This window comes from Boleophthalmus pectinirostris, unplaced genomic scaffold (genome assembly GCF_026225935.1).
Source record: "Boleophthalmus pectinirostris isolate CB_2022bp ecotype Guang Dong unplaced genomic scaffold, ASM2622593v1 HiC_scaffold_21, whole genome shotgun sequence".
Classification (NCBI taxonomy): domain Eukaryota; kingdom Metazoa; phylum Chordata; class Actinopteri; order Gobiiformes; family Gobiidae; genus Boleophthalmus; species Boleophthalmus pectinirostris.
Window position 1 is genome coordinate 10,782,797 of NW_026571175.1, and position 17,333 is coordinate 10,800,129.

Below are 17,333 nucleotides of genomic sequence, written 5' to 3' on the forward strand. Positions count from 1 at the left end.
CCGTGTAGGCTTAAACATGATGCTTTGTTATGAGGATATGTAGGTTTTATTTTCCTATGCTTTAACGTTTTTTGATCACTTTTTCATTGACAATTTTTTTCCGGTATTTTTTTTATTTTAAAGGGAACACTTAAATTGTTTTTTATTGCCTTATTGAAGCACCATTTTTTTATATAATGGTTTGATTTTTTTTTTTCTTTTTTTTTTTTTTTTTTTTTTTTTTTTTTTTTTTTTTGAGGAAGACCACCATTTTGATTGACTTTTTTTTTTTTTTTTTTTTTTTTTTTTTTTTTTTTTTTACATATTTTTTATCTATTGTGTTTTTGCACATCTGCTATTTTCATCTTTATTTTATTTTATTTTATTTTTTTTATTATTTTTTTTGTATTATCATGAACTACTGCGTGGCCGACATGTTCGAGAGCCCCTATTCTGCAGGATCTGGCTTCTCTCTCCAGGCCCCTTTAGAACCGTGCATGTTCTCCAGTCAGAGGCAGGGGTTCGGACACTGTGACACCCAGACTCTGCACCACCATCCCCCCTGTGTGGAGCAGACATGGCCCCCCTCCCAGCACTACTCCTGCTCGTACCATGGCAACCAACCACTCTTTAGAAACCAATTTCATTGTGTGGACAGTGCGTTTAGTCATTATCATCCACCTGAATATTTCCCTGAGATTAAACCATATTTTTCACATTGGACTCACAGCTCAAGCAAGAAAGGTATGGAAGTAGCAGTAGTTTTCATGTTGTCAATTGTTGAGTGCATTTTTGGGGTCAGTAACTAAGTAAGTAGAGGTTAGTAGTGCAATGTTTAATTCAAATAGCTGCTAGGTAAAATGTCAGTGATTAATATACAGAATTTGTGGTGTGGTTGTTTAATAAACAAAGCAGAAAATTAATCTGGGTGAATATAATATTTCCATTTATTATTTTGTGGTTTAATTAAAATGAAAGTACCTTATTATTATTATTATTGTCTTGTTTGAGGCAGGCTGTTGTTAACAAAGTTGGTTAGTTTGAATAGCGTAAATAAATGAGTGGCCTATTGTGCTTGATATTGATATTTTGATTGGGGTGTCATTTTAACATTGCACATCTTTCTATTCAAAACCAAGTGTGCATAAGGCAGGTTGGGCTTAATTATTGATCACGGCTGCAACGACAGAAGGCTGACTGCTTCTTTATAAACACTAAATATTGATCACTTTCAGGGTGCCATTTTGTAATTCTGAAATTGTTGTGTGTGTGATTTCTAATACTCACTAATCCAATCTTCTTTTTTATTAACCCATTTGCTATGACTGTTTTGCTCTTAAAATTGGATTACCAAAAACAATGACTTTTGATAAAAATGTTCCTCTGTGTGCTCTTGCCTCTAGGGTACATACCGAGTTACCTAGACAAGGATGAGTTATGTGTTGTGTGCGGGGACAAAGCCACAGGATACCACTATCGCTGTATCACATGTGAGGGGTGCAAGGTAAGGAAGTAAGTCTGGATTAGGTGGGTTTATATTCAGTTAATGTGACGACGTGTCTAAGTGAGATATTGTTTTGTAGGGTTTCTTCAGGCGCACCATTCAAAAGAACCTTAACCCAACCTACGCCTGTAAGTTTGAGGGCAAATGTGCCATCGACAAAGTGACCCGCAACCAGTGCCAGGAATGTCGCTTCAAGAAGTGCATCGCGGTGGGCATGGCCACAGACTGTGAGTTGTAACAGTGAGGTAGACATGTGGACCACTACAGCGTTCAGTGCTGACATAAATTTGTGTTATGTGCCAGTGGTGCTGGATGACAGCAAGAGGCTCGCCAAGAGGAAGCTGATTGAAGAGAATCGGGTTAAGAGGAAAAGGGAGGAGCTTCAGAAGACGGTGTTTGACCGACTGGAGCCCACTCAGGAGGAGTGGGAGCTCATCCGCATGGTGACCGAGGCCCACATGGCCACCAACGCACAAGGCAACCACTGGAAACAGAAACGCAAGTTCCTGGTGAGACGCCCTGCCGCCTCAGCGCTCATACCAGCAGACATCATGTTAGATTGTCACGCTATCCAGAAGTTTGGATTAATATGTGTCCTAAGGTGCTTTCAAATGAATTTATTACAGGAAATCTAATGTGCAGTTTGCGATATACTGTATCAAGTGCCTTACTATGGACACACTATGTTTCCTGTTTACAGGTGTTTCACCTTCCCTTTTAGGAGAGGTGTGTAGCTCACTGGTGGCCTCTGCTGGCAACAGTATAAATTACAGCTCCACACCCTCAGTACTTGATAGACTTTTACTGTACACAGTTACAGTTCATCTACCCTGGATAGTGCCGGTCTAACATACAGTATCCAATGTCGAGCCCGTGTCCACCACTGTTCCTGTTTAACATCTCTGTGCTTTGTATCTCCTTGTAGAGTGGAGAGTAAAAACTGGACCACAGACAAACGTGTGTTTTTCGCACAGCAGTCCCACTTAAATTTAATACTCTATTCTTATTCCTCTTTGAGCAATGATCTAAATCACTAATGACTAATACCTTGCTTCACTTGTGCCTTCTCATTCCTCTTTTTGTTTGTAGCTTTTGATTTTACACCTTACGTTTGACTAATTTGCTTTTCTCTTGTGCAGATTGAACTGTATCACTGCTGATTAATTGGGTTTTTATAGCAACATCAGGACAAGAGAATATTTTATCAAACAAATTTGTATTCAAGCACAGGAAAAAAAACTTTCATTATTGCAAAAACATGCGCAAAATTTGTAATAATAAAATGATTTTTAAAATGTTATGCATTGTAAGTTTTTGTCATTGACTTTCTCACCCATACCTACAGCAAAGGTATGGGAGACAAGAGTCCAGTTATATTGACTCAATATTATTAGCATCATTTTAAAAGATTTAATCTGCTCGCGTTAGTTTGGGCCAGTTGAATAGGCCCGCCTGTTTGTTGCTATGGAAACCCTGCTGATGTGCTACTCTTTCTCTCAATGCTCTCTCTCTCTCTCTCATTTGTCTTCAGCTTAACTTGTTTTCTTTAAGTTGACACGGGTTCTTCATTGAAACTTCACTATTCCTGTTGATTATCCAACAGGTCGAGGAAGCTATGCTTCTAAATGAAATAACATGTAATTTATTCTATACTCCTGACCAGAGTGCAGCAGGGGTGAAGGACGATAAGGTAAGATATGAATGCTTGAAAGTCATTCTTTATCTATGATGTGTTCTCTAGGCCTGTCACGATCATTTTGACGTGCGATATGTTGCTGAAGTAAATATACGACATATAAAGAATATTATTGAAACCAAACAACAACCCCCCCCCCCATTTTTTTTATGTAAAATATTGTTAAAAGCATTAGCTGCAATAAATAAATAGCAGAATGTGACGCTTAAGTAATTTGTTTGTCTATAATGAGTCATGCATGTGATTAATTCAGCCTTCTACAGCTCAAATCTTATGATATTACATTAAAAAATAACCAAACATTTCCCAATAGTACATAAAAAGGTACATATAATAAATATTGACAGTTGTCATCTACTGACCAAAAAGTTGATATATTATTTATCGTGACAGGCCTAGTGTTGTCATAATGTGCCATAACTAACAAGTGTTCTGTGTGCCTGCAGCCAGAGGATATTGGTCATGCGTCGATGGTAAATCCTCCTGAGGGAAACAAAGTGGACATAGAAGCCTTCAGTCAGTTTACAAAAATAATCACCCCTGCCATAACCCGAGTGGTGGACTTTGCCAAAAAACTGCCTATGTTCTGTGAGGTAAGGGCTTCTTTTGTACAGGGAATATTCTTTTATAACATAGGATGCAATATAGCCATACTTGACATTAGCTACAGATGCTAGAGATAGCTCAATACTGACAGTGGATTACTTCGCTTTGGGAGTTTATCTGTTTACAAATCCTCTTCACTAGCCGCCCTACATGACCCTGGTGTTTTTAGTTTGCTATTGCTAATAGTTTGCTATTTGATCCGTAAATCATTTCCTATTTCTAATATGAAATGTGGCTCAAAATTTTATACAGTCTACAAGCATGTTCTCAACACATCTGTCTCTGAAGTTGATCTGATTTGGACCTATAACACACATGTGCTGTCTTGCTAACTGGCCTGGCATTTCTGTGGGACAGCTGCCTTGTGAAGACCAGATCATCCTGTTGAAAGGGTGCTGCATGGAGATCATGTCTCTGCGAGCGGCCGTGCGGTACGACCCGGAGAGTGAGACGCTGACGCTGAACGGCGAGATGGCGGTGACGCGGGGCCAGCTAAAGAACGGCGGGCTGGGTGTGGTGTCAGATGCCATCTTTGACCTGGGCGTGTCCCTCTCCTCCTTCAACCTGGACGACTCGGAGGTGGCTCTGCTGCAGGCCGTCATCCTCCTCTCGTCGGGTGAGACACAACACGAATAGAGCTAGATAGTAAAATATACAGTATGTGGTTGATAAATTGTATTGAAAGTTGAAATTTGTTGAATAAAAACTATATTGTTTTGATTTTAGTAGGTTTGACTTGGCAAGAAAAATTATCTACCAGTGGAGTAAGAGCTTTTGTACTAAAAAGAAAGAAAAAAAAAGTTTCCTAGATGTTATTATTTGCAGTGTAGATAAAATATGAAAATATGGGAAATCTACAGATGTCTTCTATCTAACATTTCTGATGCAGGGTTACACACCTGCTTGTCTCCATGGAGATGTTATTCGTTTGCCTAGAAGGCTCCACTATATGGCATTACATATAGAAGGATTATCAGACTACATCACGTCACGCTCTGCTGCAAATCTCCTGCAGAAAGAACTGCTGTCCTGTCTGGTATCCTGTCAGTGTCTTGTAGGATTTCAGCAGATTTCAGGCTCTCCCGGGGGTATGAGTGGATGTTTGGCTACTGAAGTTTTAGACATTTCTTCTCATCATTTATGCACTCACCTGCATATAATGCGTATGGGTCACGTATCCCAGTCACGAATGTTAATTTAGCTTTTACTTATTTATTACTTATTTTATCATACAGTGATAAAGTGTTTTAGTGCGCTGACAACACCACTAACTAACACTACAACTTCATGTAAACCGCACAGACAGCGGCACTTTCTGCACTTAGATAAACACATAATCCGTCTATATCTATCTCATGAGAACAAGCAGGTGAGGCCACAAGACCAAATTACAAATCAGATCTGTGGCAACTATGTTGTTGCATGTTTTTTTTTTTTTTTCAGGATAATTTTGAACAGTAAAAACACCCACAATTAAATATTATTCTAGATGAGTTCCCTGCCATACTGTGGAACATTCAAAGTCAACAACATCATCACAGAGACAAACAAGTAAAAACTTACACAGTGTGCTTTTAATAATTTGTCTGCAAATGGGAAGAAGTGATACATGTTACAATTTGTGGAGGTAACAAAATTTTAATGATGTTCCTTGTAATTAAACACAGGTATAATTAAACCTTACAGTGCTGCTAGATAGAGACATGAAATTAAAGTTGAGTCTGCATACTGAGTAAAAAAAAAAGAGAGAACAGATTTGCTATTTGCAGATTGGAGCACACTTTTTTTTATTATTTTTACATTGTGGTACTATTAAAATAATGTTTAAAAACCGCAATGCATGCTCTTATTTACAATGAAATTACGGTACACTTAAAAAGTTAATCATAAATAAACCATGTCAAGTTTTTTACTCTAGCACTTTACAGTAAAGGGGATCTAGCATGGCAAAGTACTACAGCTCTTATTCCCCTAACCCAGTGTTAATTAGGACAGCAACATCTTCATACACAGCTTAACCATATGCAGCTTAACTATACAGTACAGTACATAGTCTGACCTGAAATCCATAGTAAGTCTGCTTTAATCAATGACAGGCTGGGCTGGGGCGTAGCACAGTTTGTACAGTAGTAACCTCAATCAATGGAGTGAGCAGCACCTCGCACAGATCAATACTACAATGAGTCTCTGGCCCATCTGTCCTCACAGTTACAGTGGCAGTCTGTGCATCAATAACTGCTGCTAACATGGATCAATACCAGGCACAACTAATATGTGATGAATAAGACATGCTCCCACTGTCATTTTTGTGTATTTTATTGATTATAGCTTTAGATGTTAAACTTCTATAATGCATTAACAACAAAGTGGCAAAAAAAATATTGGGATAAAACAATAGCACTTTACGTTAACAATATGGCTTTAATTCATAAACAGACATAAACAGACTTTCCAAAAGAAAATCTGACAACTTAAGAGTATAATTTTATTTTATGGATCTACTGATTTGTATTGTGATTCGTACTGGGTCATAGTTCATAGTTCTTCATTGTCTATCTGTAAAAGTAGATAAAGAATATTACTTCTATCATATAAATAAATATTAAATTCAGGACAAAACTGTCCTAGAGTAGGACTGCAGAATTAATGAAATTGGAATTGAGATAAAGATTTTGTCATTTCTATTTTCTAATAGTGATTTTCTTGTTTGGTTTTGTTTTATTTTTAAGAGGTCTACAGTTATGTTATTGGGGTTTTTTTCCAGACGTATGTAAGAAGTATGAAAAAATACCTGACAGTTTCAACTGCTCACTAGCGGTCTACCTCAGAGTCGTCACTTGATGTTGCTGTGACATGTTCGATCAGCTGATTTATACAAATTTTGGCGCTGTCTACCGGTGGATGCAGGAACACAGCGCCATCTACAGGGGGACTTCTTTACTCTCACACACCTGGGATACTGTCCTGCAGATGGCGCTGTCATCCTGCCTCCAACTGTAGGAAGACAGCAACAAAACCTGTATAAATCAGCTAACTGGACAGTCACAGCAACATCATGTGACCACTCTGAGGAAGAGCGCTAGTGAGCAGTCAAAACTGTATGAAAACAAACTCTTGGTCTGAAAAAAGAACCTAATAACACAAATTATCAGAAGACCAAATGAAGCTCATTGGACTAGGTCTACAGCTAATTCTGTGGCAGTAAAAGCATGTGGTTTGCTATTCAGACATTAAAAAGTGAGTTTTTTTGTCTAGCAAGTTTCTATTGCTTATGTTCAGAAAATGTATATTGAAAAAGATTTTATTTGTTTTCAGAAGTAATTAAAATAGAATTGAAATTTGGAATCAATCAATATGAAAAAATAAAATAAAATCATGATCATATTGCCTAGCCCTACTCCAGAGTGTAGAAAAGATCCCAAAAACAACTTTAAAATAAGCATATGAATGAACCTGATTTTCTCCCCAGATCGACCGGGCCTGAGCAGCACTGACCGGATCGAGCGCTGTCAGGAGGAGTTCCTCCTGGCCTTCGAACATTACATCAACTACCGCAAACATAAACTGGCCCACTTCTGGCCCAAGCTGCTAATGAAGGTGACAGACTTGCGCATGATCGGTGCCTGCCACGCCTCGCGCTTCCTCCACATGAAAGTGGAGTGTCCCAACGAGCTGTTCCCCCCTCTGTTCCTGGAGGTGTTTGAAGACTGACCAGCAGGGGGCGCTGGCCTGGCCTTTGTGTGTGTGTGCATGTGTCTGTCTGTACGGATGGAACCAGCAAACCGCCCCAACTCTCCACTCTGAGCACTACTGACTTCATTCCGTAGAGTAGAGGAGTAGCTCTCTGGTCAACCAACCATTCCCTACAGAGCGGGTACATGTGAATAGCACTTGTTTTGTCGTCTTTTTGTTTTACCGGTTTGTTTTTCGTTATTGCAGATATAACCTCTCACACCTCGGATTTGAAAATAGTTTTTTTTGTGCGTCCATGATTGTACAGTCGGTGTATTTTTTGGTGATTTTTAGACACATACTAGAAACCATGCAATTTCGATTTTAAAATGGCTGCTCAAGTTACTAATTTCTAGCAACCAAATCTCTTTCCCGCCTGCTTACTGTTGGTTAATAACCGTTACATATACTACAACTCTGTGAATGCAAATTTGATGTCGTTTCGCACCAGTACAATGTATCCTCGGAAACCAGTCAACCCTCACTTAAGCCTCAGTACAGTAATACACAGGTCACTATGGATCTCAAAATTAAATGTTCAAAGTTAGACAGTCCGTTATCAATGCGCATGTTAGATTCTGTTCAATGCATGCACTGTTAACACTACATAACCGTACAATTCTCAACAAATGAACCAAGCCTCATTGACTCGTAACTATGGACTTGATTGAATGTTGTGTCCAAATTCACTTGTTCCTACATTAGACTATTTCTGTTGTGGTATCTTTGAACATTCATTTTTTGCTCAGCTAAGTTTCATTGATGGTTTGCTCTCATCCAGGATTGCTACTGGAAATCATCTCCATACACATTAGAAAAGGGATAAGATACAAGATTCTGTCACCCAGAACAAGATTTTAACATAAGTTGTAAAATATAAATTATGCAATTCATTTTTTTTTTTAATGTAATCTTTTTTGCTGCCATTCTAGTTCTACTTTTTGGAACATTAAGAGATGTAACTCACCAACATGCAACCCTATTTTATCCAATCCAAAAAGAAAATCTCATCTTCACACGTGCAGAATCTTGGTAATTTTAATCACCTTGTCCCATCCCTAATACGTATAATACTGTCTTGTGTTATAATATAAAAAAAAGAAGGAAAAAAAAAACGTTCTTCACAACATCCTCATATCCCTCTTTGCCTCATGCCCGGCAGCTTAAAGTTTTCATTTTACCCATTTTCACTCTCCCTCTGTTATTCCTCGTGGCTATGAAATCATAAGTACTCCTCATTATGTCCAAAGAGAACTTTAACTTAAACTTTGCTACCTCCAGCTCTTCCTGCTGTCTGCCCCACTCTCTGAACCATGGAGCTACAATTAGACCCAACCACTCGCCATAGCTTAGTCAAATATGTACAGTATATAAGTCATTTTAAAGGTGCACTGTCACTTTTCTGGTGTGGAGTCCAGCAACTATTTGTCTTCATGGAGAATTCTATAGAATTAAATGTATCTACCGTATTTTCCAGACTATAAGTCGCAACAGCCAAAAAATGCATAATGAAGGAGTAAAAAACATATATAAGTTGCACCGCACTATAATTCACACTTTTTGGGGAAATGTATTTCATAAAATCAGAGACCAGGAACCGGCATTTCGTCTTGAAAGGCAAGTTATAGTAATAACAGAATAGAGAACAACGGGCTGAATAGGCATTAATATGTTAACATAACATATTAACAGTTATTCAGATAATTTTAGCATAAACAACAGAACATAAGTTTACCAAACTCAGTCTCACTCCAAATCACTAAATCCATTGAATTCTTCGTCCTCGGTGTCACTTCTGCGCAACTCCATGACTTCCGGAGATAAACAATAGATCCATGACATAAACGGAGCACCCCTTCCTCTTCCGTGTAGCTGTCGTCAGACTCAGCATCAGTTCCTGTTAGAATTATTGTGGCCTTTCTGAATCCCGACAGGATGGTTTCGGTTGTCACTGAAGTTCAGGCTTTTTGTCAGTTCATCCAATGACTTCCAAGAAAGTTACATGGCGCTCCTGTCTGGTTCCTGTGAAGCTGTGTTCTCCATCCCCGCTTTCCAAAAAAAAAAAAAAAAAGTGCGAATTATAGTCCGAAAAATACGGTATATTGAATTCAATTAAAATAAAAAATAAGTTTCTATTGATCCAAAGTACACTGAAAAATCAGCATTATCACTGTGAGAGGGATTATCGGCTCAGTATCCACAGATCTGGCCTGTAATGTCGCCTGGAAATGCCACCTGCTCGTTTCCGTAGAGACAGATACATTTGCTCCCTCCACCAGAAAAGTTACATACCTCTTAACGAATAACAAGTAATGTAAATAAACAAGATTGACGCCTCTTCTTCTTACTAATTAAACCAGCAATGCCTGTCTAGCATCTCTCATCATGACATAAAACTTATTACATTAAAATTACATCGAAATATAGTCATGAATCCTCAAATTCTGTTGGTGAAATTGAACAAGTGATTTTGGACACAGCCACAGAATCATAACACAAAAGAAGTAACCGGGAGAGTTGCTGTGTGCTTCGCTAACTGCTAAGAGATCTCAGATACTAGAGCAGTGTTGCATTAGACTGTATAACCGCTCCATTACTGAAAGGCGTGATAAATGAGTCACCTCTCCATCTGCTCACGTTGCATAAAATCTGTATCCCGGCCGACGACAACTAGCAACAGGCTGGAAAACAAAAAGGCGGTAAAGTGACATTGTGAGCATTCTGAGCACTATTTAAAGCACATAAAAGACTCCGATGTCAGGAAAAAGACAATCATTCAGTCTTGCGCTCTGTTCTTTCTGTGACAATGAAACATGCCGTGCCAAAATCCGAGAGCTGTGTGTGTGCCCCCTGCAGGCTGTGGAAGCGCCATCACACTCAGAGGACTTGTCAGGCCGAGATGCTTGCAAAGTTATATCAAGGTCGCGTCGTGTCTGTCGTCGCAACACAAATCATTCATGTGTTTTTTGTTTGTTTTGTTTGTTTTTTTCTACAACTACTCAAGCACAGGGGTCATGCTAAGTGATGTCATGGTGCTACATGGGTTTGGATCTGTAATAATTTAAAATGCATTCAAATGTTTTACAGCAGTATTGCAAATACACAAAACTTCATGGGTTGGATATTATTGATAGACAAAGTGTTTGTTTCTATGAAGGAATCTCAAATACATTTTTACAGATTATGGAATCATGATAAAGGAAAATATTTTAGGTCTATGCAAAATGTATCAACAATTTGTCCATTATTTAACTGGTTTAATTTTTCTGTCCTGCCTAAAATTCCCATCTATAAAAATATTAAATGAGACATTAGAGGAGAGGAGACATAATATGGAAAAACATTTTTAAAAGGCAAAACCGACTCTGGGCCTCCACAGATAATGAATTGAGGCTTGAGGAGGTAAGGAAAAATGTAAAAATGTGTAAAGCGTAATTGTATTTGAGAAGCTGTAGTGATTTGACCCAATTTCACAAAAATTTGTACATATGTACTTTTTTTTTATTTCGTGGTTGAGACCCAGCGTTTTAGATTGGTGGTTTTGAGATTTTAGAGAGATATCATCCCTATTGATTACATTTTATTTTGTTAGGTAATTCATTCAGTGACTGGACCCTAGACCTCAATGTATTACAAGAAAAACAAAAATCTTAATACATTTTATCTGCACCCCATCTGCATTAAATATTATGGGCCTATGGAATGTCATAATACAGGAGTCTCCAACCTTTTTACTCCGGTGAGTTACCTTTACAAAACAAAAATGCCAGAGAGCTACTAGTTTTAGCAGTCACAAGAAACTGAGTAAATATAAGAACCAGGGCAAGAATTAGGGAACCGTTAGATGCCTATAAAACATAAACTATTATTCATAGTAGGGCACAAAGTTAGGCATCAGAATGATACATGCATAATGGTAATAGGCATTTTATTAATCAAATTAGACTATTCAGCACAATATGTGTAATTCGGAAATCCCTTGGTGAGCTACTTGAAAGGGGGTAGCGAGCTACCAGTAGGTCCTGAGCTATAGGTTGGAGACCCCTGTCGTAATGTCATCTGAAACCCAGCAATAAGTGATTTACCATAACATGTCTCCTTATAACTGAGTATGAGATGAAAAAGTTGCTGTTGTCTTGCCTATCAATAATATCATGTCGAAGGTATACACAGAAACGTTAGTTCATTCGGCGTACTTATTGTTTTCCATTATGTTCAAATCTGAGCCCACCACTGTGACGTCCTGGTGGGAGACTGTGGCCAAAAAGATGAAAAACTCAAATGTGTAATTTGTCATTCAACACATGCTGGCAATGACGCTGGGAAACTTTGTCAAACGGTAGCTTTTCCTTTCGCTGTTTTGCTCCTTTGTTTTAATTTGTTTTTCTGTATGATCTCGCCGTATGCAATGTGACAACCTTGGGCTTTGTAAAATGTCGCTCACACTACTTGCTTTCTTTCTCCTTTTCTGTGAAGTGATGCCTTTTAATCCAAGCAATAGATTTCGCTGCAGTGTTTGAACGAGCCGGACCTCACGTACACACACCTCCTGTACAGACTAAATAAATGCACAGACAATCAGAGGGAGAGAGGCGGGTGGGGGAGGGGGGGGGGGGGCACCTGCATGGGGCACCTGGCGGAGGGGGCATTGATCAGTTTACGGACATCTGAGTTTAGCTTCTTCAGATGTTAGCGTGTTTACAGGAGTCGTCAAAGCCTGAGTCTGAGCCGCTTGTTATTATTACACAAGGTCTTAGAGGAGCCGCAAGAAGTGTGCTGCACAAGTTTACTCCACCTCTGGATGACCTCTGTGCTGGTTGCTGACTGGTTGATCAAAACATGGTAGTAACAAACTTTTGATTGAAAAATTCAAATATTGAGTTTGAGATTTAAATGAATAGAGCTTAATCAGCTACATAGTGACTACTATCACCCTAACATAAGTTGTTTTAAATCCAAAAAGCACATCTAAAACAAGATTCTGTGAAACGCTTTAATAACTTAGCTGTTTATGAAGTTTCAGGGGGGAGTCTGTGGGAAAAATGTATGAGAAAATGCACTTACAGAGCCAAGGGGTGGGCAGTTACTGTTTAGCTCCATGAGTAGCTTACATATTTTACTTATGGAAAAGCAATCAAATGTTAGGCTATTATAAGTAATTGACTCCAATTTGTGTGATTTTTTTATATTAATCTTAAATATTATCCAGACATTTTATATAATTAAATGGAATAAAGTTGCAATTAAATTGGTAAATTATATTTGCAGCTTCATATCTCTTCCAATGCATGTGAGGCCACAAGATTCTCAAAGTGGAAAAAATAATGATTATATGCAGTTTTGTTATGTAGATATGACAGTTTCCCACTAATGGTGTCCTCCATGGTCTAATTGTCTTACTTATGGTCTGAAAACAATATGAGCATTCAATGCTTAAAGGCAGTAAATGGCATTTATACACTAAAATATTGTATAAAAAATATTTAAAATGATTCAAATATGAATGGATTGTGCCAGCTTAGTCTTAGTACATGTATTAACAAAGCTGTGGTTGTCAGTCAGTAGCCAATCAGAGGTCAGTGTTAATGATTTGTGTTATTGCCACAAATAAAATGAATAAAAATTAAGCATCATTAACAATAGCGCCTGCAAACTTGATCTCTACGCTTGTTCAAATGTAGGATACATGTTTCATTATCTCAGTGGCCCTTTGGACCAAAAGTCCCAGGAACTAACCTCAGGAACTAAATCAGGTCGTCTCTGGTTTTCACTGCATCTCGAGACCTGTGTGTAGCATGTTAGCTGAGCTGATGCACCTGTGACAGTATACAATACTCTCAGTTACTCAATAGATACACTTTTAGCGCATAACCCACACTTACCTCTTTTCAGACCGTAGACTAGACTCAGGAGCTCAATAAAGCTGTCACAGTAGTACTCATCATGCTAATTGCCATATGACTATTGATGCTGACAGTCTGAACATATCTGTATTATTCTGACCAACAAGAGCCGTTCAGATCTGTTCACCAATAGCCGCTCATTTATCTGGGCACACTCCTCTACCTCAGACGCAGAAAACAAGAACCTGGAGCTAGCTCATGTTAGCACATGATGTTCCTCTACTTTTTAGAATGATTTAGGTTCCTGGAAAACTCCACATGCAGAACAAGGGCCATCCTGGGAGTCAAAGCAACATAAAGATTACAAACCATAGGCTGTAACTGACAAAAAAAGCATTGATCATTAATTTGTATTATATATTTATCTTTAATCATTATGTTCAAACAAAGACAGCGAGTTGAGGTTGACTGCTGCTGTACTTAAAGTGCCTGTACCTGATTTCAAACCATGAGTAGTTTGAACTTTTAGCACCGTCCACTTAGTACATTTTGCCACCCTGAATCAGAAACAGCTGTCTGGGATAGTGGCATGCGCTTTTTCCATATAGTCTCTGCTAACTATCAGATTATTATGTCACCCATGACACTTACCAGAAGACGTTTGGAAACATGCGGATGACGACTTTGGTGTAGTTACCGACACTGGGCATATGACAAAACTATGGATTCAGCAGCAGCAGTCTGCACATGGATCTATAATAACATTTTTATTACAGTTTTATGGGTCTTCACAACCTGCCAAAGCTTTTTTTTTTTTTTATTAAATTAGACAAATTATAATACACAAATAGAGAGCCAATTTATAAAAGGAGAAAAGAAATAATACAATGACATCTAGATGAAGAAAACCAGGCCATTTTCTCAGCTTCCCAGATTTAGTCAGAGTTACTATCGCCAACAGAGCCCAACGGAAGTCGTCATCCACATGTTTTCACACGTCTGCCAGTTTTGTGACATAAACGTGAACAGAGCCCATTAAGTGTCTGGGTTAGTTTCAGGCAATTTCCCATGGATTTATTAACAACGCACCTGATTGCATTAAAAAAAGGTGGCCTGTTATTGTCATTACCTAGAAAAAAATCTATGTAAAATAAATATACTGACTGTATAAATTTACAGTCAGTTTACACCAAATTTGTATTATTTAGCATCTTTTACCAAACAATACATGATGTGAAGAGCATTTATCAACAATAATAAATTCAAATCAGGTACAGCCCCTTTAATTCTGACGTATGCAAATAGACTAGTTTGACCCATACAAATAGTGCACAATAACATGAACGTAGTTTATGGAATGTCTTGCTTAATGGCTTCTTATTGAGCATATAGATATATTACTTATAATGTCAAATGGTTTTATGACTAGTTTGAAATCATAGTGTTAAGGTGAAAATTTTTACGAGAAAAAATGTTAAACTGGATTATCCTATTTATTTATGCGAACATGGCCATATCATTATTGTGCGTAAAAGGATCAATGCCCCACGCCAGGTTTCACTCAGTGCCATTTTCCCCTCCCACTTTTACACTTGGTTTCTCAGTTGCAAAGAAAAGCTATTTTACCATACAACGGAATATGGATGTATATTTTCAGACTGCAGATTTTTTTTACGGATGTTGTTAGCATAATATGTTTTGCAAAGCGTTAAAATTAAAAAAATGAATAAAAACTTGCTCTAATACCAAGTAGCAAGAGTTGAAAACCAAGTATTCCAGTAGTCGGACTTCACTAACTATAAGCAGCACAATGACACATAAAATACCAGCATTTATTTAGGGGAAATTCATTCACGTCAACACCGACTTCTCTCCTCGTGTGCTTGAGTGTCTCCTCGTTCAGCTCCGTTCATCACCCACTGGAAAACAAAGAGAGACAGCCGTGAGAACTGTGTGTCCAGACTGGGCTTTGTGCTAGTTAGCGAAACCGAAAAACTAAATGCAAAATAGTCCAAAATCCAGCGCCTTGCACTCACTTCGACTGGGGAGCGCTGTCCGCCAATCAGTCGACTCAGGGCGGCGTCCCGACTGAATGTGGAAGACTTTTGAGAATTTTGACTCGTGATGATGAATGAGTGAATGACGCTAATGTGAACTGGATGTTGAGAATAAAGATGGTTTTGAGAAATGTTGTTTGTTTTTTTGTTTAGTTTTTTGTTTTTTGTTTTTTTTTTTGTTTTGTTAATCGCTCATTTCAAGCATCGGCTATTAGCAATATGATGCTAAAGGTGACGAGTAGGTGACCAGATTTTCAAAATAAAACACACCCGGTTTGTGGTGGTTGGTAATAATAAAATTGTTAAACGAGTTCATAATTAAGGAAATGTGCTGCACCCGGCCCATTTAAGACTAACGTGACTCAGTATAGTCACATTTTATTTGTGTTTTGGTCATTTTTAAGCAGCTTTTCTGTATTTTACCTAAACAAATGCCACTTTATGCCTCTGTTTACTGTTGTTTACAGGAATCAGACTGGTCCAAAATAGAGACATCAGGGACATTTTCACAGCTCTCAGACACCATTGCAGTTTTGCTGTGATGGTAAAGCTAATAACAAATAGCATGCTAATGTGCACTTCCTTAATCGGCAATAAAGCAGACAGCCACAACGGACTTATTTTGCCCTCGAGAGCTGTTTATAAAATAGGCTATAGCTATAGGGTATCTGTACTGGGGCAAGACTAATTTAGCTGAAATACACGAGGACAAGTTTGGTAAATGTAAGGTCAGTAGGTTGTGGCTTGTGCTAATATTTGATGATGCCAGCATTTCAGGGCCTGATAGATCTGTTACCTTATAGAAAATGTACTGTTTTTGAATATGATCCAAACATAATCGATAAATGCTGGAGCTTATAATTTTTGTGAAACCTAATTCTGCAGCAGAGTAAGGGTAAAAAATGATGTAATGACCTAAAAAGTCCCAGTGTCATCTTCTGGCTTCAGGCATGAGCGCCCTCTTGTGGCTGTATAAGAAACTCCTTCCTAATTAACAGCAAATTATTTAACATTGATCTATTTTACAGCACGTGCCAAAAGCTGTGTTAGTCCCTATAACAATGTTGGTAATAAAAGGTATTAGCAATAACAATTCATGAAAAAGGCTGTATGTATCCACAGTCCAGACTTTCAGCCTTCAGAGAGTGGCGCCATCTGCTGGAGAGGTTTAATCCACTGAAAGGCGACAACAGTTTCTCTTGTTACATTGTCAGCGCCACATGTGCTTTAATAGTCATTACACTGCCGCCACATTTGCAAGGATGCTTTTAGTTTTTATTATAGATTGATTTAATCCTTAAAGGGCTCTTTTTTGATGATGTTATAATGTTGTTTCCTTATCAAAAACATACCTGTTGTGTTTCATTAACACGTTTAACACAGAAAAATTCTGCATATTTAGGCAGAGTTTTTCTCTCAAACTTAAAACACTCTGTTCAACTTTGTGATGTCACGTGGCAATGCAGTAAGTGCTCCACTGTGGTTTTAAACACCATAGTAGATTTCAGGCTTGGAATTGCACCTCTGTACGGACATCACATGGTGGAACAGAGCATTTGGACATGTAGACAGATTAATAAACATGTGACTAAAACAAAACACAACTCCAGGTCTGTTTTGATGACATAAGAACACTATAACATGGCTAAAAGCCCACAAGAGTTAATGTGTAATATGGGATCTTTAACTATTAACAAAATGTGTTTATTTGGTCCATTTAAATGTAATATGCTGACAGGTAGCCTTTTCATTGTAGCATATTGCAAAGATTTAACCTCAGGAAGCGATAATAAAGGTGTCAACTGAAGAGAAATTTCTATATGTTGGACAGTATCAAATCTGCTTCCCTTCTAACTTTGATACACTATTGTATCACATGAGGGGGGTGAATTAAGATAGACTAGAGCCTGTATTAA

The 17,333-nt window shown here is 38.1% G+C and overlaps 1 protein-coding gene across 2 annotated transcripts; it reads left to right on the forward strand.

The window, feature by feature from the left end:
- Window positions 1-392: 392 nt before the first annotated feature.
- On the forward strand, window positions 393-11,965 carry thrb (thyroid hormone receptor beta). 2 transcript variants are annotated; one of them, XM_055157231.1, is made up of 8 exons: window positions 393-723; window positions 1,383-1,483; window positions 1,563-1,710; window positions 1,787-1,992; window positions 3,087-3,173; window positions 3,626-3,772; window positions 4,143-4,401; window positions 7,255-11,965. In XM_055157231.1, the coding sequence occupies exons 1-8, from the start codon at window positions 393-395 to the stop codon at window positions 7,494-7,496; spliced, it is 1,521 nt and encodes a 506-aa protein (XP_055013206.1). In that variant the 3' UTR covers window positions 7,497-11,965. The 2 variants fall into 2 exon arrangements, with proteins under 2 accessions (XP_055013206.1, XP_055013207.1); XM_055157232.1 differs by having other exon boundaries at window positions 3,147-3,173.
- Window positions 11,966-17,333: the final 5,368 nt, after the last annotated feature.